The sequence below is a fragment of the Sinohyriopsis cumingii genome, chromosome 19 (genome assembly GCF_028554795.1).
Source record: "Sinohyriopsis cumingii isolate HCF-2022 chromosome 19, ASM2855479v2, whole genome shotgun sequence".
In the NCBI taxonomy this organism is placed as follows: Eukaryota; Metazoa; Mollusca; class Bivalvia; order Unionida; family Unionidae; genus Sinohyriopsis; species Sinohyriopsis cumingii.
The window spans coordinates 43,547,240-43,571,441 of record NC_142979.1 but is presented as its reverse complement, the minus strand read 5'-3'; the positions used below and the strand labels follow the sequence as shown (position 1 = coordinate 43,571,441).

The 24,202-nt window shown below is 37.3% G+C and overlaps 2 protein-coding genes across 2 annotated transcripts in view; both read left to right on the top strand.

The window, feature by feature from the left end:
- Window positions 1–500: 500 nt before the first annotated feature.
- On the top strand, window positions 501–9,651 carry LOC149775588 (myelin P2 protein-like). The gene is made up of 4 exons (XM_089944054.1): window positions 501–2,606; window positions 5,176–5,342; window positions 8,176–8,277; window positions 8,654–9,651. Exons 1-4 carry the CDS (start codon window positions 2,519–2,521, stop codon window positions 8,705–8,707), a joined length of 411 nt encoding a protein of 136 aa, XP_089800180.1. The 5' UTR covers window positions 501–2,518; the 3' UTR covers window positions 8,708–9,651.
- Window positions 9,652–11,870: 2,219 nt separating this feature from the next.
- The window catches only part of LOC149775587 (uncharacterized), a 30,157-nt gene continuing 17,825 nt past the window's right edge, over window positions 11,871–24,202 (top strand). The window contains exon 1 of the mRNA XM_089944052.1: window positions 11,871–12,015. Within this exon, the coding sequence (XP_089800178.1) occupies window positions 12,000–12,015 (16 nt within the window). The 5' untranslated portion in view covers window positions 11,871–11,999. The remainder of the gene's footprint in view (window positions 12,016–24,202) is intronic.

Genomic DNA, 24,202 nt, shown 5'->3' with positions numbered 1-24,202 from the left:
TCATGTATTTATTTTATTTTTATCTCGACAAATGTAATCAATCAATTGATTTTGGAAATGCCAGGAGGCTGGTTTGCTAGCTAACATCATCATCCTGTACAGGTTTTGTAGGAATCTAATTATTATTATACTAGTACAAAATCAATGGAAATTAGTCCGTTAAATCAAAGTATATCGCCAAACTTTATAACCTTTATATTTGATAAAGTGCTAGATCAGATGGCAGAGGCAGAGGTTCACATTTAAATAATGATAGTGTTTTTCTTCGCTGAACATTATATGTCTTAAGTAAAGGATAAATGTGTAAACCATATAATGTGATATTTAAAGACATTTGTGACATTTAATTCGTCTCTATTCATTATTTCAAACAAAACATTATACTATTTAGATACGTATTAGCACTATTTTTTAGCCTGCATAAGAAATCAACAGCACCCGATTCTCCTGCAACACTACTCGGATCAAACTTCTACCTCTAGTGGCTGGATGTCTTATGAATGAAAGTCTGCATCTAGACATATTTGATGTTATCAGTGACAAATGTTTCTGAGATTGCACTATTGATGGGTAGTAGAAATATTTTACAGTAGGCCAGATACACCGTATGCACTGTAGTGCAAGGTGATGCCCAATAATGACCGATTTATTCAGGGTAGAAATGGCTTTTTCTTCTTAAATATAATCCATTTGGTACTTTATCGAAAAGTGACTTATTTGATTAACGATAAATGTTCTTCTGACTGCATTATCAAAACATTATGTTATAATAAAATAGTATACCTTCAAACAAGTAATTCAAAATATTTTCTTCACTAGTCAGCAAATTGACTAAATGTAAATTATAGACGATGATTTATAACTCACCCACTTCACCTCACCCCATCCACCCAACACACTTATATAAAATTAAAAGTGCTGAATATCAAGCTTTTGCCCAATCTTTGTGAAATATTACCTAAAATTACCCGCATCGAATACTTTAGCATACTCCAGAATATACACCTGGAGATTTTTTTCTTTTCCATATCGTTGTGTTATTTCTGTTTTTGTTTTTAGATACAGCGTCCATATTACAAATGGTACTTCCCTTTTTCATTGATAAACACATGCCCAATAATGCTCATACCGCCCTGTTTTCAAGCATTTTGCCACTTTTCCCTTTCATGCAGCTTTGGACGACCATAGGTTCCGAAAACTCGTTTGGAAAAGTTTAGAAGGTGGGTCCTCTTGGTTCATCGCTGTAGAAATGTAGATTTCTCTGTCATGAACAAGAAGACCAATTTGAACATTGGAGGTGGACATGTAAACAAAATCCTTAAGTAAGTCATTATAATATTGAAATCAAACAAAGATTACACTATGGATGTAATGGAACTCATTTTACATCGTGAAACCAAGGCAAATAACGTTAACATACCCATCCCCTTATCTATTTATCTGTCTATATACCTATAAATCCAGATAGCTTTCTTTCTTTCTGTCGCTCTTCTTAGTATTTCACTTACTGTCAGAAAACAAGGAGCCAAAATATGAATTGATGATAATGAGAGATAACTTTGAGGTTTTGTTAGGTGCAATATTAACTGTATTGTTGATTCGTTGTTTGCGGATGAAGACAAGGACGCTCAAAACAACTCAGTTTTCTTTGAAAAATGCAGTATATTTTGACTGCATGGCCGATAAGGGCGGAGGGCAACCGGGGATATATCCCCGAAGTCCGGGCCCGTAATGGAGCCCGGGCCGAACAACACTTTTTTAACTTTATAAAAGGAAACTTTTGTTTGAACAAGAACTAGGAGAGGCCAGGGTGTATTTTTTACCCCAGGGCCCGTGATCGCTCTCTACGGCCCTGTAAATTGACTGCCTGGAGAGTGATTGATATCAATGCCAAAGAAGCCAACCTCTGAGTTTCTTAAAGATTATTCATCATTCAAAGATTCCAGCATTTTGGATTCGATTATTTTATATCTTGAGGAAAGGATCCTTTTCACGTGAGTATAACCGTTTCTAATACCTTTTTTTTACAGAGTTTTGCAACCCTCTTTCTTCAGCTTCAGTTATTTCATGATTTACAGCTTTTATATTAATTAACTTTCACAGGCATGGATATTTGAAAACAACCTCTTTAATGTCGATCGAAACGCCTAGATAAGAAAAAAAATTGAAATTGAAAAATAACGAAAGATACCGCACCTTTAAGAATAGAATTTTTACAGGTAGAGAATGTCTGTGCAACAGCTAAATCTACCCTGTCGTGACGCCTCAGTTTTGTTAGGACCAGTAAGTATCCCTTTGATAACAACAACCATCATGTGACCTAGAATTTAACCTCTTGACATCCCTTTGTACTGTTGAGGTCAGAAGGCAGCCGAAGAGTCTATTTATCACTATGCGTGCTGTGAAATGTACATTTAGTTCTAGTTTTGTGAGGTGAGCAACCTTTAAAGTAATATACATAGTCAAATGACTGCATTGTATCAACTCTTGAAGCAGAAGCACGATTGATCTACTTGTGATGTCGATGTCGGACGTGCAAGTTACGTTTGGAGGTGTCTGGAAACATGTCAGAAGTGAAAATCTCGATGAGTATTTGAAAACAAGAGGTATAACCAACTAGTTGCAGTATACAATGCACAGATAACTAACCTATTCAGTTACAACATGTAACACATGCACCATTAGACAGATTTATTGGCAATATAGCAAACAAAATCGATGTGAAAGCTGACGTTTCTACATATACGGCGACCTGGGTAAGATATATACTGTTTGAAATTTCACCAAGATATGCGGTACGTTCCGTGTACTAATGGAGGTCAAATGGTTTTGATGATTTGTGCAGAATATACACTGCTCTATAGCTTACAACAGTTCACCCACTCTATTCTCAGTCGAGATACTTGTCTGAGTCATCGTAGCGTGTCATAGACCTCTACCTAAATATGGAAACGTAGGTTTCTTTGTTGTCTTACACTGAGCTTATATTGAGGTCACATACCATTAGTTATTGCGCATTCATGTGCGTGTTTACGTTGTCTGCTTCACGAACCCATCCAAACAAATTATTGTTTACAATATAGAAAGAAACTAGTACATGTAATATACCACCCATCAAATACTGTAGTTTTTGACCCGCAAATGTGCTATTAATATTGCATGGGTTCATCGGTAAAGCTTTGCGTCGGGCCCAAATATCCTAGCTACGCCACTGCATAGTTACTGACATTGATGCAGCTCAATAGCCACAGGCACATTTATTTTCATACTTGCCTCAATTCTACAATTACGTCCAGCACCTTGATTGCAATAGCTTCACCATCCTCTTTGCGGCCCCTATTTACTCGGAGTTAATATCCCTGTTGTAATTCTACTACTAAATGCACCCTGATTGGTATATGCAACTCCATATTTACATCCCTTGTGCAACTACTTAGTCATTTGCACAATACTCAAACCCATGACAGTTGATCAGGGTTCTTTACTGCAACGTTCTGATAGCTGAAAAGTATCCCGCAAAGTTTGGATAAATTGTATAGATATGCACCCTTAAAGTTGGCCTTTTGTTCAGTACGGATTTTTTCCCCCAGATTTTAAGGCAGCATTACTATTACTTCATCATCGATCAAAAACATCAAATATGACGTTATTTGAAACCTATACCTAATGGGGATTGTACAAAAATTAATCTCATCTGAGTCAAGCTTTTTTGTCACGCTGTATCTGAGGCACAAATTTGAGACAAATCACAACATGCGAAAATTGTGCCCTCATAAAAGAAGTGATATGACCAGGTCGGCAATTAGTTAGCATAATGAATTGCAATGTCATCGTGATACATATTTCAACTTTATTTGTGCTAGATTTTAATTTTATGTCGCAGTGCTTTCATCCTTAAATAACTTTGTGTTTGTACCCAACCCCTATTCCGAACTTGCGCCATTGCTGAAAATCAACATATCTGGTACCATCAGAAGCAAACAACCTTTGCAAATGTTTGGAAATTATTTAGCTCTTTTTCTCATTTAATCAATGGCATGCATAATCAGTCTAAAAGCACCGATTTATTGCCAAAGCTGGGTCCAGCTAAATCAGCAAATTGAAGGTCGTCCTTGCTCAGGATGAGGCCGCCATCTTACTGGACTTTGCTGAAAACTACAGCTTGATAATCCAAGACGCTGTGCAAGGCCATCACTGTGACAACTCGCAAGCACACTCCACCCATTTGTAGTATATTACAGAATGGAGGATGAAATTAAAAACTGGAATGTTTGTTTTCGGTGTTTGTGATGGATGAGCAGGTAGTAGTGCTACTTTAAAATCTGGAGACAAAAAACTCCGTAATGAACACAAGGTCAACTTTAGGGGGGTGTTATCCTTCAAATATCTAAGATATTGAAAATCTAAGCTCAGAGTCTGATTACCCAGGTCACATAACTGTGTCATATTGCAAATTTGAACCTGATATCCGTACAAAAATAAAAACAAAACTTACTAGCATTTGAAAACCATCCGTTTTAAGCCTAAGAATGTACGAGTGAATAAAACTATGCTACCCGTCCCCAGTTCAATCGACCATAACTTCATAAGCCATTGGAATCTTTTACTGAAACTTAGCTTGAAGTCATCCGGAAAAAAATCATGGAAATTGGAGACGGTTACCCAGGAATAATTTTGTACTTTGAGTCATTTTGTATTGATTGATTCCATATCATTATTGCCTATTCCGAGAATAGAACAGTCTCACGTGCATGAAACTCACAATTACCATCATACATAACTTTAACGTAAGATCCAAGCCCCGTTTCGGAAGAAACCATTTGTTTTACTCCGATCTTCTCTGATAATATTGCAAGCTTTACCAAAATTTCCAATACACGAGACAATTCTCAAAAAAATCAAGAATGTCACTTTTATTTTGCCTCCTTAATAATACAATATTCCCTAGCATAGACAAAGCAGTGTTGTTTCAAATATTTATTTGTGACTAAATCTGCATGAATAAACAGTATAAATACCAAATAAATAACATGTTCATTGAAAAAATATATAGATGTAATTGGTCTTTACCAACAATGACATCATAATGAAATTATAAATACATACAGTTTAAAACTGACTGGCTAAAAGTTTGTGGCTACTTAAATCCTCCACTACAAAATTATTCTGCTTCAGGAATAGAGGACGTGGCTGCTAGAAAAGCTGTGGCTGAGGCTTGCTGTACCATGACCATCAGCGCCGATGGAGGAATGGGTACGATCAGGATGGAATCCACATATATCTTTGAATACACCTTCGTCTTGGGAAAATTCGAAATTTCAGATCCCCATGCAAAAGGCAAGGTACAAAGACAGCATTTACAGTTTGATAGACTTTGCAATAATAAAACTTTGGAAATTTAATCGTATCTTTAAGGAAAAACAGTCTGATAAAAGACTGTTTATATGACATTTCCTCTGGAGAATGGTGTGTTACTGAAGTGTCAATACGTATTATTTAAGCAAAGGTTAACTGATATGAAAACAAATCCACTGAAGAAAAGAATGAATCCTACTAACTCAAGTGTGCTCAAACGAATAAAAATAATCATTTAAATAATGTATATTTAGTACAATTACATTTGTTCACGAAAATTAACTTTTTGATTTTTCTGCAGAATAAATTACTAACTAAATAAATAAGTACATCAATTAATACATCACGATATGAAACAATTTAAACACAATTCGGGTCGTATTTTCTGTAACAAAATTATATACTGACAAATAATAACCCGTATAACTCATGTATCTTATATACTCGATGCTTATAACCTTATACTCGTGTGACTCGATATGCGTATACTCCTGACATATTCCTATACTCGTGCTTTATATCCTTATAATCCTGACTTATCAGTATACTCGTGGCTTATATCCTTATAAATGTAACTTCTTTTCTTATACTGGTACATTATACCCTTATAATCCTGACTCGATATCCGTATATTCATGACTTATATTCTTACACTTGTAACTTGTATCGTTATACAGGTACAGGTATATCTGTATACTTGTGTCTTATATCCTAATACTTGTTGCTTATATCTTTGTAACCTAGGCTTGTATCCTTTTACTCGTGACATATTCCTATCTACACTCGTTCCTGATACCCTTATAATTCTGACTATATATATATACTTATATCCTTATAATCCTGTCTTATAATACCTGTGGCTTATTCTCGTCTCAGACTCTGGAAACCATTTTCCATCAGCACATCGTGGCCTACTTGCTCATAATAATACTTCGAAGTCTTGGTTGTTCTTGATAATGTACATTTACTGTAAAGGGTCTCGTAGACTACCTTAGGTTGGGGCGGGGTGCTTCCAGTATTATCCTTAATTATTACAGAAGACCCACCCTGGCTCGTTTTTGTTAGAAATTGTTGTAGTGATAGAGATGCAAAGCTCCGAGCCCCCAGTCAGCGATGCCGACAGTTAAATTACTGAATACACAAAAGGTGAAATTCAAATGAACAACAAATTTAATGCCATTCAATTACATATAGTCCTTCCTCAAATGAAATTCAATATTCAAACCCTATCACTCGTCTTTCACTCGACCAAGTGACGGCCTATTTCATCATCTGACTTAGTGTGATAGATTTTCCTCCTGTCCTGTGTTTCTACTCATCTGTAGCATTTCTTAACTGGTACCCAGTACCCCTTCAGTCCAACAACCACGTCCTTCACCCTTCCACTTCCTCCAGTTACGATCTCTCCTTTTCTTGTCTCTCAGAGACTCAGGACCAACTGTACCAGGGTATTTATCTTCTCTGTCTCCTACAGCTCCTCTGGTCCCTAAAATCTTCCTGTCCGAACACACACAAGGACATTAGTATATTCCTCTAGCGATCTAGTCTCACACTAAACAATAATCTATCATCAGATAATCCATTACCTTCTTTGGTCACGCATTCGTGCACATCGAAATACCCATACTTTCTTGTATGGTATACACGGTATCAGCTGCTTATCATGCATATATCAATAGATTTCATCACATCGGTGTATGTAGATTCTCAATCTTATTATACAGAACAATATCACATAATCAGACACATTTCTGTACATTACACTTCTATATAGTATACACAAATAGTCAAATAACTAACGTTGCACACTGCAACCATTATACGAAGTTATAATTCAATTCAACATTTGCAAATCTAGAATATCACATGAATAAATCCACGAGGTTACTACGAATTGACCAACCAGCGAATTACAGTATCAATTCTTTACATAAACATTGCTCATATCTCAAAATATGCATGTAGATCAAACACTACAAATGAATCAAACCCTACAAATGGTAATTCTACGTACTTAACATACTTATGATTCTAGTAATGAAGTATACATACTGCACATAATTAGAGTACAATTATCTTGCCGAAATAGATTGCGACAATCGAGCAAATAAGTCACTGACCTTTCCAAAGCTCCTTTGTAATTCCCAGAATAACAATGTTTTCCGCCAATTTCGAATGACGTCAAAGTAGCTTATAACTTCCTTATGTAATTCCCGCAAGATGGTATAGCGACTACTGACGTTTAGATTCAAGACACTTGATTTAAACTTGCGATTCCAATGTTGCCATGCCTTGCTCAATTCCGAGTGGATGTCGATTCACCCATGGTCTACATAATTAGCAGACATTGCCCCATCCCCGGCAGTCTGTCAAGGGTGGATTTATGACCCTCACTTGATGTTCCTTTGAGCCCAACACCGGCAATTCATGCCACTTACCTGTGAATCGCACGCAGCCAAATAAGGCGCCAGTAACAAGTTCCTATGGCCATGTTATATACAATTGGCTTCCCACACGTCTTTTTGATGTCGGCTTACACTCGCAACATTTATGAAGCGAATAATTAGCCCCAGGGTCTAGCATATACATGTTGCAATTTGGCTATTGTTCCTTACTTATAACGTGACATTTACATAACTTCCGATACTTTTCGTACACTAATAACATTAATAGGTCGCGATTTTCAAGCAAATTATACCATAAATAAAACTACTTCCAGACTGAATCTCAGAAGAGAGTCAACACTTAATAGCTCGGCAAATCAGCACGTCGTGACTAACATGATAACATAATATTAAATTTGTTCTGTTTTTTTTTAAGGCTTTTGCGTCCTATAAAAACGGTAAGCTGTCTATAACAGTTAATACCGACATTGGAGAGGAGGTTGTGGAAAGAGAGATTATCGACGGCGATTTGGTTCAGGTGGGTTAAAATAATTAAATATTTTAAATTAAAACGTTGTGTTTTGTATCTCTGGTTGCCAGTTAGTTAATTAGTTCATATTGAATTGTTCAGTATATTTTTGTCGCTTAATTGTAAGTTTTCGTGGACGCAATCTAATGGTTAGAAATTTATTAAGAGTGCTTACTGTGAATAGAGAGTTTTCATAAAAAATTTCTATGTTTAAGTATTCAGAAAATGGCACAAATTTTGACTCGAAAATTTATAATATACGTCGCATGTTCAGGTGATGTTTATGTGCACGTTTCGTATTATAAACTTAGCATTTTGCGTTTGTAATGTTGATGTACGTCACGCGGCTTCACCGTAGGTGATGATGTTTTCTTGTTTATTTCAGACTATGTATTTACGTGGAGTCGTCTGTAAAAGACATTTCAAGAAGATTGGATAGGATTTATTCCTCATAATATTTCATGGATATATTTTCGGGCAGAAACGAAATAGTTATGAGCAAAACTGTACAAAGGCATTCAACCTTGTTTCTGATAACAGCAAGAAAAGGAGTTTTGCAGGGAAGATGTTAAGTTGTAGTTTTCTGAACATTTGTGTGGTACTACCACTATCAAGATTATTTTTATTTATTTGTCTGTCCATAACATTTCTAATGATTTTGAAAGATAAAACATACGATATTAGTAAGGTATTTTTGCAAAGGGGTGGATCGGAACTTCCGACCTGTTTGATTTCATCGCATCTTGAGCTGAAGGCGAATTGAATCAAACAGTTTGGATTCATTTTAGTAAAGCGTGACGTTTCCAGTTTAGCACCATTAATGAAACGCATCCATACAAACAAGAAGCAGTAATGATATTAACCATCATTAATGTAGAGACGTCATTGAAAAACACGTACAATAGCCACTAGATGCCGAAAGGACATTTGCACCTTTACATGTTTTTCTTATCGATAATAGACAGTTAATTCAGCATCTCTTTGGAGCGCTATTTGACGCGAGACTCAATGACGCATAGATCCTCCAGTCTCTTATCAAACATGCAATGTTGACCTTGCGAGATTTATTGTCACCATATTATGTACTATATTACCTGCCAAATTTCATTAGTATCATTAAGAGACGGGGTTGAAAGATCTGCGTGGGTAATTTGCTAATTAAAGTTAGGGAATGTTCTATAAATTGGTAGGATGTAATAATGTACATTGATTGACTGTTGTATTAAAAGAGCAAAATCGAGAAAATGTCATTTCTAATAGAAACAAATAACGCATTTCTTAACATGTTCCACATATTTTTGAAGAAAAATGTCTGCGCTACGCTAGAGTCGGATACATTAGGTCATTCCTAAAATAGAGACAATAAAAGACATTATAAATTTACGTGTACATTTTCATATATTTTGGCAATTTCCCATTTATGTTTGCTATCCTTAGATGTGTATTAAGGTATTCCAAATTTACTCGCAAAATTTCAATAATGGCAGAACTGATCCTGTTTAAGATGACCAAGTGTGCTCTCAATTCGATAAATCGAAAATGTTCAACAGTATAAACAAAAATGGCGTCACATATAATTCAAAATATTGTTTACGTATTTCTATATTCAAACGGCAAAAACATGCATATGGATAGATAAAGGCGCAGATGTTCTATCGTACAGGAACGAAAACATGCCTGTGCATTCGTTACATATTACAGTTGTAAGTGATGGCACACATTCCTTATGGGTCTTCAAATGTGATTACCGATATCTGACATGCAGGGTTAACGGGATGTATTGCAAGGGTGCATAATTTTGCTAACACTTCTATATTTAGTGCCTGATCCATTACAGGGAATTGCCGTAAAGCTTCTGACTCGTAATGCAATCGTAGCGGTCGATACCACATGGGCCAGGTAGGATCGGCTGCTTTGGCATGTCCGTTGGAAAGGCATTTAGCCCCCATTTAATCGGCATCATATAGCCATTAATGTGTTTAAAGTGTAAAAAAGGAACAACAAAACATTAATTTAATAACAAACGTTGATCATTTTGGCAGGTTCGGCACAGTTCATAACGCCGGCTAGTGTGGCATGTTTGATTTTATATTTTTTACTATAGACTATCTTTAAAAGTTAAGTATGTAGGAACATTGTAAAAGATTAGAAATGGCACGATGGTCAAATGGTCTAATTATATATTTGAGAACAACTTGAAGTCAATCATTTGTACTGATACATTTAACTCCTAATGTATTATAGTGAAAGAAATATGTGACGAAGTTCCAAGTTATTCCCTCGGAGTTTTGTCCGCTCAATCGGTAAAATTTACTTTTGTAGTGTCGAGAAGTTAGATCAACTTTAGTATTGTAAGAGAAATTGTAACTGACACAAGGGGATGCTGGCTTCATTTTAAATAAATCCCTTTTCAACGAGATGCATAATGAGGATAGAGTTCTACTGTTCAAATGAAAAAAACAGAAATACAAGTTTAGATGTGAGAAATATAGTGACCAATAAAAGATACGTATGATTTTGGAACATGTACTTCTTCTCTCAAAATAAAGTCCCAGTAAAAAATATTCTGTTCTGTCATGAACCGTTTCCGATTAGAGCGAAAATTATCAGATCTTTCTGAACGGCGTGCACATGAAAATGATTTTCTTAAGTTAGCAACTTTTCGTAAAGTATGAAATCTGATATCAAAGTTTTGGTTTTTAAAAGAGTGATGCGCTTTTTGTTTTGTTTTCATTTGTCCTTTGTTTTTCCCTTTTGTGATTTTTATCATTTTTGGTAGGGGTTCTTTGAGTTTTATAGTATTGGGGGTTGGGGGTTTCAGAATACTTTATCAGATATCAATGCATTGCTAGATATGTCATAGGATGGGCTGTTTACTCGTTGGTAATCAAAGTATGATGCGGTTGTGATTGATGATTAAGTTAGCACGACCGCACAGTGTATATGGTTCAACATAAATCTCAAATCCATCATACAAGGTCACTTAGTAAAGAAAGTAACAGAGAATATCACAGAATGCAGACTCGTCATATTTTCCATGTACAGATTATTAACTGCCCAGACATGACTTCCTTAGCCTGCAGCCCTGACCAAAGTCCCGTAAAACTCCAGATAACATGCCTGTCAAAGCAGATGCGATGCAAAATTCATTATCATCAAACAAAAGTTTATGACGAACCATTCCAAAGATGGGCAGCTGTTTCTCGGCTTCAGAATTAACATCTGAACACGTCTCAGCGACAGAAGTCCTGTCTAATTCAAAGAAAGTGTGGCGCAGAGAGCTTAGTCCTATTCTGTGTAACTTTATGAAAAAACAACCACGACTGTCATTCTCACTATTGGTCCCATGGGATTTCAGCAACACTCCTAATAGTAGATGTGGGCGCTGACCAACTGACTCAAGAACGTGAGCTCAGTCCCAAATGTTCGACTCAAGGACGTACTTAATGCGAACGCTTACAAGTTTTATGGATAAAATATAAGTTTTTCATTATTGACGTAATAACTGTATTCATTTAATCACGGTCCCTACCGTTCTTAACTTTTGACATTGAGTATGACCATTGAATGTCAAACATTATGTATAAATATCTCTCGCGTCATTTCCGTATCTTGTAACTGAGCAAACAAGTAGAAGACATATTGTTTATGTGTTAGATAGCTTGATATTTTCTAAGAGTTCATCAGGAATCGACCTTAACTACTAAGGGGAGGCATCCGAAAATATTTAAATGCTAGCTGGAACAGGTACGTATTGTTATTGAACACCTTAGAATGCATTATCCATTATATTCGAATTGTCTGCGTATATCTGCATGATAAGCCGCTTGGCGTTTGTCTCCGATCCATTTATAACCCAGCAGTCACGCGCCTGTATATGCATCGACAAAATATAAAGAATTAAATATGATTTTATCAATACTATCATCATACCATATTAACACCCACCCCCACTCCGAAGATATAATTTTACATACGACATAACCCTAGATGGTGTACAATTCTGGCAAGATATATATGCATGGGGCGAGAGATCTAGATATGGATCGACAAAATGTTCAAGAGGTACTACGGGTCAGGTGATTATGTTCCTTACACCTTACAATTACACACAACTCCCAAGAAGAAATCATTTTGCATTTTATACAGCTAAGCTAGCTAAATCTGATAAAGTTATCGCTGTACAGGGTGAAAGAAAGTGAAAATAAATTTTCATTTGAAAGAAATTGAAAATAAAATATCAAAACTGCACAAGAAATTAGAAGGGGGGGGGGGGCAATGACCAGTCTCTAAAACCCGACAGGAATCTAGGTGAAGTGACCTTGATCTGTGACATTTAGAATAAATAAAACTCTTTCATAAATAAAATGTACAAAAGTCCTTTTGTGCTTACACAGGACAGATAATTTCCTGTTTTGTGTTATCCAAGGTCACGGTTTATTGCATAATAATAGTTTAGGTTTGAAAATGTAACTGTATAGAATCTAGCAACTTTAAACATTGTCGCGCTCAGCATTGATAGATAGAAAAAATCCAGTTGTGTAAAATTGATGATCATTGTTGGACTTCCCATCTTGTAATTTGTCTGAGGGTTGTCTGGGCCATGTGTACTAAGGGTTAAGGGTAGAAGTTAAATTTTGCTCAGTCCGATACTGTAGATAAACATTCTCTTGTCTTACCGCACAATTCATTTAATTACTTATGAATATTTTAGCCAAGTATGTTATTTTTCATAATTTCCAGGCAAATATTATCTGTATGTTGTTTTTGTTCCCTTCATTGAATATCACGGCACGTTGATAAAACGTTTCAGGAATAAACATAAAAGTAACTATTGTGCGATAATGTGTAACGGCACATCATTCTGTACTTAAGAGAAACACAACTTATTTCTTTCAGCAAAAAATCAATCTTCTACAAATCATCTGAGAATTAATTAATATGATACCTTAGGATGGCCGAGTGGTCTAAAGCGCTCGCCTTTACCTATCACTAACATCTCACCTGTGTCTGTCTGGGTTTATAGTCTCAGGCTTGTTCAATATAGGCATTTGTGTATATATAAAAAAATGTCCAATGGCTTCCCATGAATAGATGGTTCTTCCTTAGGTTTTCTTGGGTTCTTCTTCCACAAGATGTCCTGGCCGCCATATCATGTGCTGGATATGGCGTTCAATCTACAACAAAAATTTGTTTTATTGATTTGAAACCCAATCATGGATTGAATTACCGAACTTAATTAAACAGACTAAATTGCTGCTCTATTGAAGCTATTCAGTAAAAATTAAATTGACTTAAGAAATAAACTTCAAAATTTATAAAAGCCCGAGAACTACATGGATAACGGCAACCGACGATTAGTAGCGTGACCGTTGTTGGTTATGTTGATTTTATTGTCCGAGCTGCATTTGTCGATGCATTTGTCAATGTCGTACTTAGCTCTCGTTCAACATTGCACATGATGGATACTTAATGATGGTAAGATATTCCAACCTGAGCTCAAAATCAATTCCCCCCCCCCCAATTAATGTCACATGTGTTGTTTAGCTAATAATATATATATATATATATATATATATATATATATATATATATATATATATATATATATATTACATATTAGACTAATTAGTAAGGATGAGATAATTAGCGAAGTCTTGAATCTATCAAAGCGAACATCATTATTGTTTGCCTCTAAACACGTAATTATATAGCGTTATTAACTGATACCTATAGGTGTAGACAGATGGATTAAAGCTATTTATGTTATTAATACCGTATTTGTAAATTTGCCAACAAGGTTAAAATGATATTCGATATTGGTAATGGTGTGTATATAAATTGCGGAAGTACAAGTAAATAGCCGTGGCAAATTCCAGTGGTCAGATGGGTGGAACATTTGTCGTTTCACAGGGCTCTACACTGTCATGACTCTGCAAGCAGTTATGGAGTCGGTCTTATCTTTTCAGCATTGTCTACTTAGGGGGCAGGGTCCAGTTTTTATGTACAAATTTAATGCCGCAATCAGCGACCTAGTATAAAAAAATCATAAAAAAATCAAATACACAAGTGAGGTCAAAAAGGTCCATATTTTTAGATACCTATGAAAACAAAGCATAAGAATAGTATTCACTTGACCAGAGAAGTCAATGGCAGTTCACAGCAGAAGAGGTTTATGCACCCCAACCCCTATTTTATTCCTGCATTTTTCAAATCAAAATGCCATTTTTGACAGCATGTGGTGCTCACAGTGCAAACGCAAGCCCTTTCCCTGGATGAAAATTTTGAAAAACATTGTCTACTAAATAGTTTGATGCAATTCGGAATAGTTGTCATCCAAGCCGTTTTTGAGATGCTCTAGTTGCCTTGAACCCACGTGTCTACTGCTATGGGAGGCTAGCTCTTCTTCCTAGCCAACTATTGGTATTTCACTATCAACATACTGCAGAGCAACTATGGAAGGTGTACATGCCTGACATCAATTTCAAGAACAATACAAGCCCAAAACACCTAGTTCAAAAATATATCCATATCTATAAATACTAAACAATAATAGCTGAAAAAGTCACACCATAGCCTTAAGTTAAGAAATTTGCCAGGGGCCAATTTACGAAACTGGACCCTGCCACCTTAGTCACAGAAAACTGAACATGACACAGCTGAGCCCGTCTGAAACTGGAAGCAGATGTGTTAGTGCCATACCCTTTACTTTCCTAATTGCTATTAAACAGAAATATTATCAGCCAGTCCAGTACCTAATCACCAGGGTACTCATTGATAAAATGGAATATATTATTTTTAAACATGTCTATCAAGTGGTATTTATACACATGTTAAATTATTTTCAACTAAACAAATCAGCATGAATCCTTCGATAATTGATACGCCATATGAACATGTTAAAAATAACATCAATATAGTTTCCAACAAGAAAAGAATGGATGAGGAAGGATATTTATAGATCTTTATGGAGGATGAATACACTGACTATAAATATCATGTAACACTTTTACTAAACTACCCCGTTCCCTTTACAGCGTTATATGAATTTAAATGAAGATAAATTTTTAAATAGTCAGACCTGTATCTAGGTTCAAATAAACTTTTCTCTACCATGGAAAACAGGGATTCAGATACCAGGGAGAAAATTCCAACCTAGATTGTATACATGTAGTTTTCCTTCTCCAAAATATACAGTATGGAATTGGACTCTATATAGGGGTCGATCAATTGAAACGTATTTCCAATATCATCTCTCTTGCATTTGAATTATTAAAATGTATATTACGTGTGGGTCCTGTACAAGATTGATATCGATGTTTACACTCAGTAATGTTATCGTTGTCATAACGTGGACCAAATAAATTAAGAAGTGAAAACGTTTTATTATGGAGATCTATATTCAGACAATTTAATACCCCAGTAGTAGTTTAACTTTCGTGTATCTGAATCAGCATGAAATAATATTTTACTATGACAACCAAATATACATTCTGAAGAAAACTAGTGATGTTATGGAACTGTTACTGGATAATCAGATCACTGAGAAAGATGTACTGTCCATTAATACATGGATTAATAGACAATTCAGGGAGAACAATAAGCCAATAACTTACAGTGGGGAAAATAGATAAATGTGAGCTATAATTGTGATTTAATTGAGGACGGTGGTTCATTTATTGATTTTGAATAATTTAGAGAAAAATATAATATCAGTGTGAACTATTTAATATCTTGGGGATTAGTTAATGGAATTAGAATCAAATGCGGACTTTACAAATGTTGAAGCTATCTCCTCTGTAAATCATATTTACCTTATATGTTAAAAAGTATGCTTAAGGCAGAGAGATAGAGAGAGAGAGAGAGATTGTAATGATCTTTATAAGATATCGATAAAATCAAACAATTAGCTTAACAGTGAAACAAAATGGGAAAGCAGACAAGGTTGTGGATGAATGTTTGAGAATTTACCAAAGAATTTGTAAAACTACTAAAAATGCCAAATTCTTTGGCTTCAATATTTACACATAAATTCTGAGACCAAGCTCTTTCGTTAAAAGCAAATTGGATAGCTGACTGTTATTGTTGTAACCCTCATAAAGAAACAATACTGGGCTTGTTTTGAAAACTTGAGACACAATAACGAAAGTTTGCAAGAACTAATGACATAGATTTACTCAAAAGTTGACAGTATCATGGTTTATGCTTAAAGACGAATGTATTTGGAGAGGAAATATTTGACAAGAATAATAATAGTCTGCCTAAATATACTATGCTTTGTGCAAAATGAAATCTAGAAATCTGAGTACAAAGGGATTTGTGGAATTTCTTAGATGGCATCTTAATATTGAAAAATATTCGTCTTGTAAGTGGGATAAGAAAGCTGATTTTAAGAATCAGTGGAGATAATGGAATAATTAATGTTGATGAATTAATACATATGATTAAAAGGTATCAATATCCAATCAAATTATGTAATATAAAATTTTCAAAACAATTATGTAATATACATTTCCTATACTTTATCCTCAGTAGTAATTGCTGTTCCATAACAGGTCTATCAACTGGTAGTTTCTTTTCCAATGCCCAAAGAGCCATAGCTCTACAGATAAAATGATATATTTTCTTTCTGCTCTTTGTTGTGGGGTTTTTTGTTGTTTTTTTTTTACGTTTTTATTTTGTTTTTGTGTGACAGATTAGATTTTTTTGTTTCTTTTTTCAAATGATCAGCCCTGGATGTTTCCTAATTCTTGTGAACATATATGAAGTAGCATGTCAATTTCAATTTTAGGTAGATATCTAAGTTTTCTTAAGTCTACCATTTATTTGCACAGAAGTTAGGAAAGTCACCTTAATACTAGTTGTAATTCATCTTTAAACGTTGTGAGAATTAATTAAATTAATTGTTACAAGAAAGTGTTTCAGTGTCATACAATTAAATATTTAACCGAGTTTCACAAGAAACAATGTAAATGTCTACTCGCAACATTATATGAAAACAGGGAATAAAGAAACAAGCAGCAGAGGGGGCGAATCCGACATTTTGTCCAATCGTCATTTTGCTTAATTATTACTTCTGCACTCAGCGGATCCGGTGTAGTCAGCGCTGGTAAAAAAAAAAACGACGACGTCGTTGGGGGATCGTCGCGTCGTCATTTGGTTTAATTAACACCTTCTGCGCGCCGATCCCCAGCGTCGTCAGCGTCCGGTAAGCACATCGACGACCGCGTCGATGTCATCGCCCCCTCTGCTGCTAAGTGGTTATTTACAATGAAAATTATTTACAACTAACCGAATATTTGGTCAAGTCCGATACGATATCGTGTCCGAGGATCATGTAAATTTATCGTTACGAATCCATGTGGGGTCGACTGAGCATGACTAAAAAAGTTTCGAAAAACATTAAAGTCCATGTCACCGCCGCACCATGTCTGCCAAATATTTCGTAGCGTGTGTGTATCAACGCCGTTGAACACAGCAAGAATATTACAGTTGTCTCTAATTACTTTTGGAATCTGAGTGTATCGTTGAGTGACATATATCACGTCAGTGTTTTTATGCCTGCCTCTGGAAAATATCCTAGCTGGGTTTTTTTGATTGTCTAACATAACATCATCGTACACGACTAGATTGTTAACGTCGCCATCAATATCATCAATACCCGGTGCATCATTGATATCCGTAATAAACTCAATAACATTTTTTTTAGCGATCGCTGATGCATTCTCGTTGAAATCTTTCAACACCTCGTAGCATCGTTGATCATCTACGCTAGGGGCGATTAAATACAACTTATCCCACTTCATCCATCTCATTATTAAATTGAGTAACAATTGCGTCTTGCCGGATCCAGATGGTCCGATGATAATCATCCGGATCGAGTTTGGTAACGCTGCAACATGCTTAACTGGTTCTCTTGTTTTAGTCGCCGAAAAATCAATTATATTCATATCTCTATACATAAATTATGGATCTATATTGTGTGAAGTGTAGAGTGCGTACTGGCACAAATGATATGACAACCGCTACAACAAGAAATAACAGATCTGCGCTTACTGGTAAGTGTGTACAATGCGGTACAAAGAAATTTAGATTTATTTCTATTAGACCCGGAGATGTTTTAAAAAAAAGCGAGGAGGTGACATCGCAGCCAAATTGGCAAAACTCCCCGGAACACCGTGGGCAAAGTATCCAGGAGAAAAGCACCTCCCAGGATATAACTACTGTGGCCCCGGAACACGATTAGATATTAGACTCGATGATCAAAATCAGCCCAAACCCGGTGAGTATCCAATAAACGCTATCGATAAGGCGTGTCATGCTCATGATGTTGCTTACAAAAGTAGCGATCTGCAACAGCGTCATATCGCGGATGTAAAATTAATTCACGCATTAAATGCTATTCCTGATCAATCCGTCAAAGAAAAATTAGCCTCATGGTTGGTAAAATCGGCTATGAAAGGTAAATTAATGATTGGAAGCGGAGCTTCTGGTGCTGGTAATTGAAAACGATAGCGTTTATAATAACAACATGGATTCCATCTATTATTCTCCGAGAGGATACTGGAAGGGGAAGGCCGCAATTGGTAAGCTTGCAAGCGCTGCAAAGGTAACAAAGACCACTGCGGCTAATTGGTTATCCAAACAGGCTATATGGCAAATCTATCTACCACCGCCTAAACAAATCAACTTCTCGCGCTTTGATGTCAGCGTACCTAATGAAGTTCATCAGGCTGATATACTATTTCTGCCGCATGACAACGGTTACAAATACGCGCTAACCGTAGTTGATGTTGCGAGTCGATACAAACAAGCGGAGCCGTTAAAAACAAAGTCGGCAACTGAAGTAGCCGCTGCGTTTGAAAGAATTTATCGAAGAGGCCCTCTGCGCTGGCCAAATCTATTACAAGTTGATCCCGGTAGTGAATTTCGCGGCGCTGTTTTATCAACGCTGAAACATCATAGCGTCGCGATACGACGAGGTCATACTGCGCTACATCGTGATCAGGCAATTGTTGAACGATTCAATCGGACTCTTGCTGAACGGTTATTTGGATATCAATACGCGAAGGAATTCATCCAAGAAAAACGATCTCGTGAATGGGTCAAAAGGTTGCCAGGTGTAATTGCAGCGTTAAATAACGAGATTACCCGAGCAATCAACATGAAGCCCAGCGACGCGATTAAATACGAGTATATACCCGGAAAATCAAAAATAAATAGCGTTTCCAAGCCGATTCTCGGCGATGTCACTGTTAGATATCTGTATGAACCAGGAGAGCTTGAAGGCGGTAAAAAAAGGGCTACTGATCCTATTTGGAGTGTTACCACACATAACATATCAACGATAACACGATCAACTGGTAGATCACCGATCTATAGACTGGATTCAACTGCTCCTCAGCGCGGATTTACACGCGAGCAACTACAAGTGATACCTAACGATACTCAATTGCCACCACGTGGTCTTAACTAGCGCCGTTGCGTCTATTGCACTCAAGACAGGTCAACCTCACATTGTTTTTGACATGACCGAGACTGTTATCGATCCTATCCACGGTAAATTGGCGAGTGTCTTTATCCGAATAACGCCAACTCATTATACAATTGCAACTCGCGCAGTGATTATTCTGTTGTTGTCGTAGCGAGATTATTAATTCGGCATCAATATCAAAACGCCGCTGTTTTTTTTTATCCTGTTGGCGGTAACCCGAGAGTTTTCTATCAATGACGCTTGCATCGATGGTGACTTTGTCGCCGGCTTCGTCAGTGACTCCGTCACCGGCTCCGTCAATAACAATTCTTCGAAGCTGATTTATCCTTCGTACTCTGGACACTGCAAGATAGACTAGATTCGACCATTCGATGCGATTATCAACTATCCAAACAATTGTGTCCGTGATGGTTAGTCCCTGCGAGGAATGTATTGTTGTTGCGTATCCTAGCGTCCACGGGGATTTATCAGCACGTAGCGCGTCCTCGACGACACCGATATCAACGAGCACGATATCATTCAGCACGAGAATTTGTTTTTCTGTCCGGCCTGGAATTTCAACTTCAATGTTCTGCCGCCGTGTGTCCGCGGGTCTATAACATAATGGCACTGGACGCGTTGGAAACTTTTCCTTATGCAACGTAAACAACTTCCGCTGAAGTGTGTCTCTGACTATCTTTCTACTCGCTACAATCAAATCGTTTGGTCTCCATGTTTCCCAGAATTCATTCAACGGCGTTTCCGGAATTACCTCGCGGATTATTTCACACTGAACTCTATCCGGCTGTAATCTGATTAGTTTTTTAACCTCGCGCAGTTGTTCATCAAGTGCTCGGTAATCAGTATCGGTTTCTTCATAATAGTCTACGAACCCGCTCAACCAATCATGTGGACCCTCGCCGACAAATGGTGGTGGTTGGCCATGGTCCCCACACATGATTACCGCTGTATTCGCGCGCAGCAACCACTCAAGAAACATTTGTAAAGTATCTAACGAAACAGTACATATCTCATCCCAGATGATAATGTCGGGAATAAATTTTTCACCCATTCGATCAGGAGTCCACTCACCGCCGCTGTATCGAAAAAAGCTGTGATAAGTAACGGCGTCAACATTTCGTTGTTTTATCTCTCGCGCTAGTCTATGGGTCGGTGTAAGCACGATTATACTTGCCCGCGTACGAAATAATTCAATTGCCCGAGTCGTCTTTCCTGACCCGCCACAGCCGCTTAAATAAACCGTCTTGTGTCTACAAATTGGATCAGAACACGATGGTGCATTAGACCATTCTGACAATTTATCACCGCGTAAGTAGTTGTTCTCAACGGTGACATCTGCTGACGGGGAATAATCGCGTCGTATTTCATTTTTAATTCTCCATGTACCCCAACTCTCGTCCGGACTAGTAAACTCGGCTACGTTTCCCTTATACGCTACGTCAACATAAAATGAATCAACGGCTACTCTAACCGCGGTATCGGGGAATCTATTTATCATCGAGAATAAATTGATAGCGGCATAACCCAGCATAGACGCCCTCAAATGTGGATACGCCGGGCTGTCTCCATCGCTGTAGGTAACAACTGTACCCAACCTCGTTCCATTGGACAAGAAAGCTGTTTTGCAGTTCACGTATCTATTTTTTGCCACTGCGTCCTTGATTACGAAATCATATTCTGCGTCATCTATAATCAGCCGTGAGCAATATCGTTTGTAGTCGTGGTTTTTTCCACCTTGTGTGAACTTACCAATTATTCTTCTACCGAGATCTTTTGCCTCGCGGTTTCGTTGGTTAAATATCCTCCTGGACCATTCGATGATATATTCCTCGTCGGCATCAATGTTTTTTCTGGACTCGTCAATTATGCTATCTAGACGCTCCGGTTCTGGTAACCAGACTTCAGTCTGTGCCCGGTATGATATAATCGCGTCACTGACAATCAACGAAACTAGCATGCTACAATCAATCATATACCGTAGCAGCGCTATTGGCAGCCACTTCTTTTCAGCCATGTGTCTACCGATCCAAATATAGCAACAGCGATGGAGTCCTGCCGCGAATTCAAATGATACTATGCGAGCGAATCCGGTTAAATCAAAATCAGGCAGTGGTCCATTAATAGCAACACGAGTCATTTCATGACTGGGGTGTCCAAATCGTCTAAAGTACTCAGCGGCGGATCCATACCCGAGAAAACTCGCTGGATAACAGGCAACCATATCAACCGAGATCATAGCGTCGCGGTTGTATTCAGTGTTCCATAGTCCACCGTGATAGTATTCCAAACAACTGGATTGTACATCCGGTAGAAATTCCCTGCGCGTTGGTCTCCACGTATTTTTCCTTGCTGCAACACGAGCTACAACCGATGGAATTGTAAAACAATTTGTTAGCAGTTGTTCATCATGCTCTTCAAATTCCATGGCGGTTTTTTTCATCCTGTTGTGAAATGCTTCAGTGCGATATAATTCGCCGTTTGGTCTTACAAACTGATCAAAGGTATCCGCATCGTTTTCAGCGCTGCGAAGTAACCACGCTGATACAGGGTCGTTTTTACACAAGTAGGCAATAGCATCAAATAGTTTCCTCTCCGCGAGAAAACCGTCCTTGGAGAATTGTTCTCCCAGGAATTCTTCGGGTATATACCTTACTGTTCTATCCCGTGGAAACACTGTGATCGCGGGCGTCCATGCGTGTTCGTTATGATCAATAATTTTGATTGGGGCCCCATTTGATTTGTACTTTGATTCGTATAATACTTCACCGGTTATCGTTGTAACGGTTATTGGAAATCTCAGCGATGTTTCTAATCTCGCTATGTCGCTGATGGTCGCTCCACGCTCTTTTACGGTTAGTTCCCACTGGTTGATTTTGCTACGTCGTAAATCAGTCAATTTGTTTCCTCGACATGCATTTGTAAAATGTTCTATTATTCGTTCTGCTACACAATTTATCCCGTTGACTGTTTCATTGGTTTCAGTTTTCCGATATCAGGTTTCTTATTTAACGGGTATATTCCATAAACAACTGCTGTTTCAGGATACGCTCGTTCATAGTATGGTCTGTCAATTCCGGTTAACAACCCCGGCTTGGAGTCGCGGCTAACAATGACTGTTTTCATGTCGCTGAGAACTGGTTCAAATTTATCACGTATGATCCAATCACCTGATTCCACCCGGACAATGAATTTTACTCTGAAGAAATACCTTTTACCGTCAAGTTGTGATATTATCGTTGCTGCGCGGTTGTCGTTCATGGTAGCATCAACAACGCCATCAATTCGAAATGTTGACCAACTATGAGATGCACCATCACGTTTGAATTCATTGATACAATCGCGTATTTTATTTAACAGGATTCTATCGTTTATTAACGCTTTTGGTGTGTCCTTGAGGACTCTATCGAGATTGAACTTAATATTTTTCCGGGGTTTAATTGCTGCTAATCTCTCGAACTCATCCATATAATTAAAACAAGTATTTAAATGAAAGAATATAGTATAATGAATCACTGCAAATGGTTGATGATTGGGTCGACAACCCCGTGCAATAAATCATGTAGAGGTGAATTCTGAGGATATCATTTACAAAGCGTTCGTAATGGTTCTCTTGGCCCCCTACCGTGCTTGGTTTGCCACGTCGGTGTAAGAGGAAAATCCCAGTTGTGTATTAATTGTGGCGGAAAGCGATACAGGGAACTAAAACGCTATTATGACAAACGAATTAAAAACGCCGTCATTGACCCCACCGCTGACTCCGTCATCAAAACCCCCCAAGACTACGTTGAAAGATTCATAATTAAACCAAATAATAAATTAGACAAGTAGTATTATTATACAAATGGACCAAGAATTTCAGCCGCACCCCCTGCTCGTCAATTACGAGGCATCTCGCGACGGTATTGTTAGAAACCGCAGACTGAAGAAGCCGGTTGGATGGAAAAACAATCACGGGTATTTAATGTTTACTGCTGGAGGGAAAAAATATCTCTGTCACAGAATCATCTATGAATGTTTCCACGGATTGATCAAAGATAGTCTCGTTATTGATCACATTGATTCTAATTATCAAAATAACAGACTGTGTAATCTGCAAGCCATCTCTCAGAGTGAAAATAGTAAAAAAAGGCCAAACTGGTAAATACTCAAAGAAAGCAAAACCCGTAAAGTCATTTGATACAACAACTTACGAGGAAAAAATATTTCACTCCATGAATGAGGCAGGAAAATATTTTGACATTTGTATCGCCTCAATACAATTTGTTGCAGAACGAATATATCAAACAGCGATCTCAAAAAAGACGGGTCATAGAATTCGATTTTCATATATAACATCAAAGGGAGATAACTCGTTTTGTGATAGCGTCGCATGACAAGAGTTATGTCCCTTGAAGTCCAATTAATGTTGCGATTAATTAATCATTTTACGATGAAAACTAA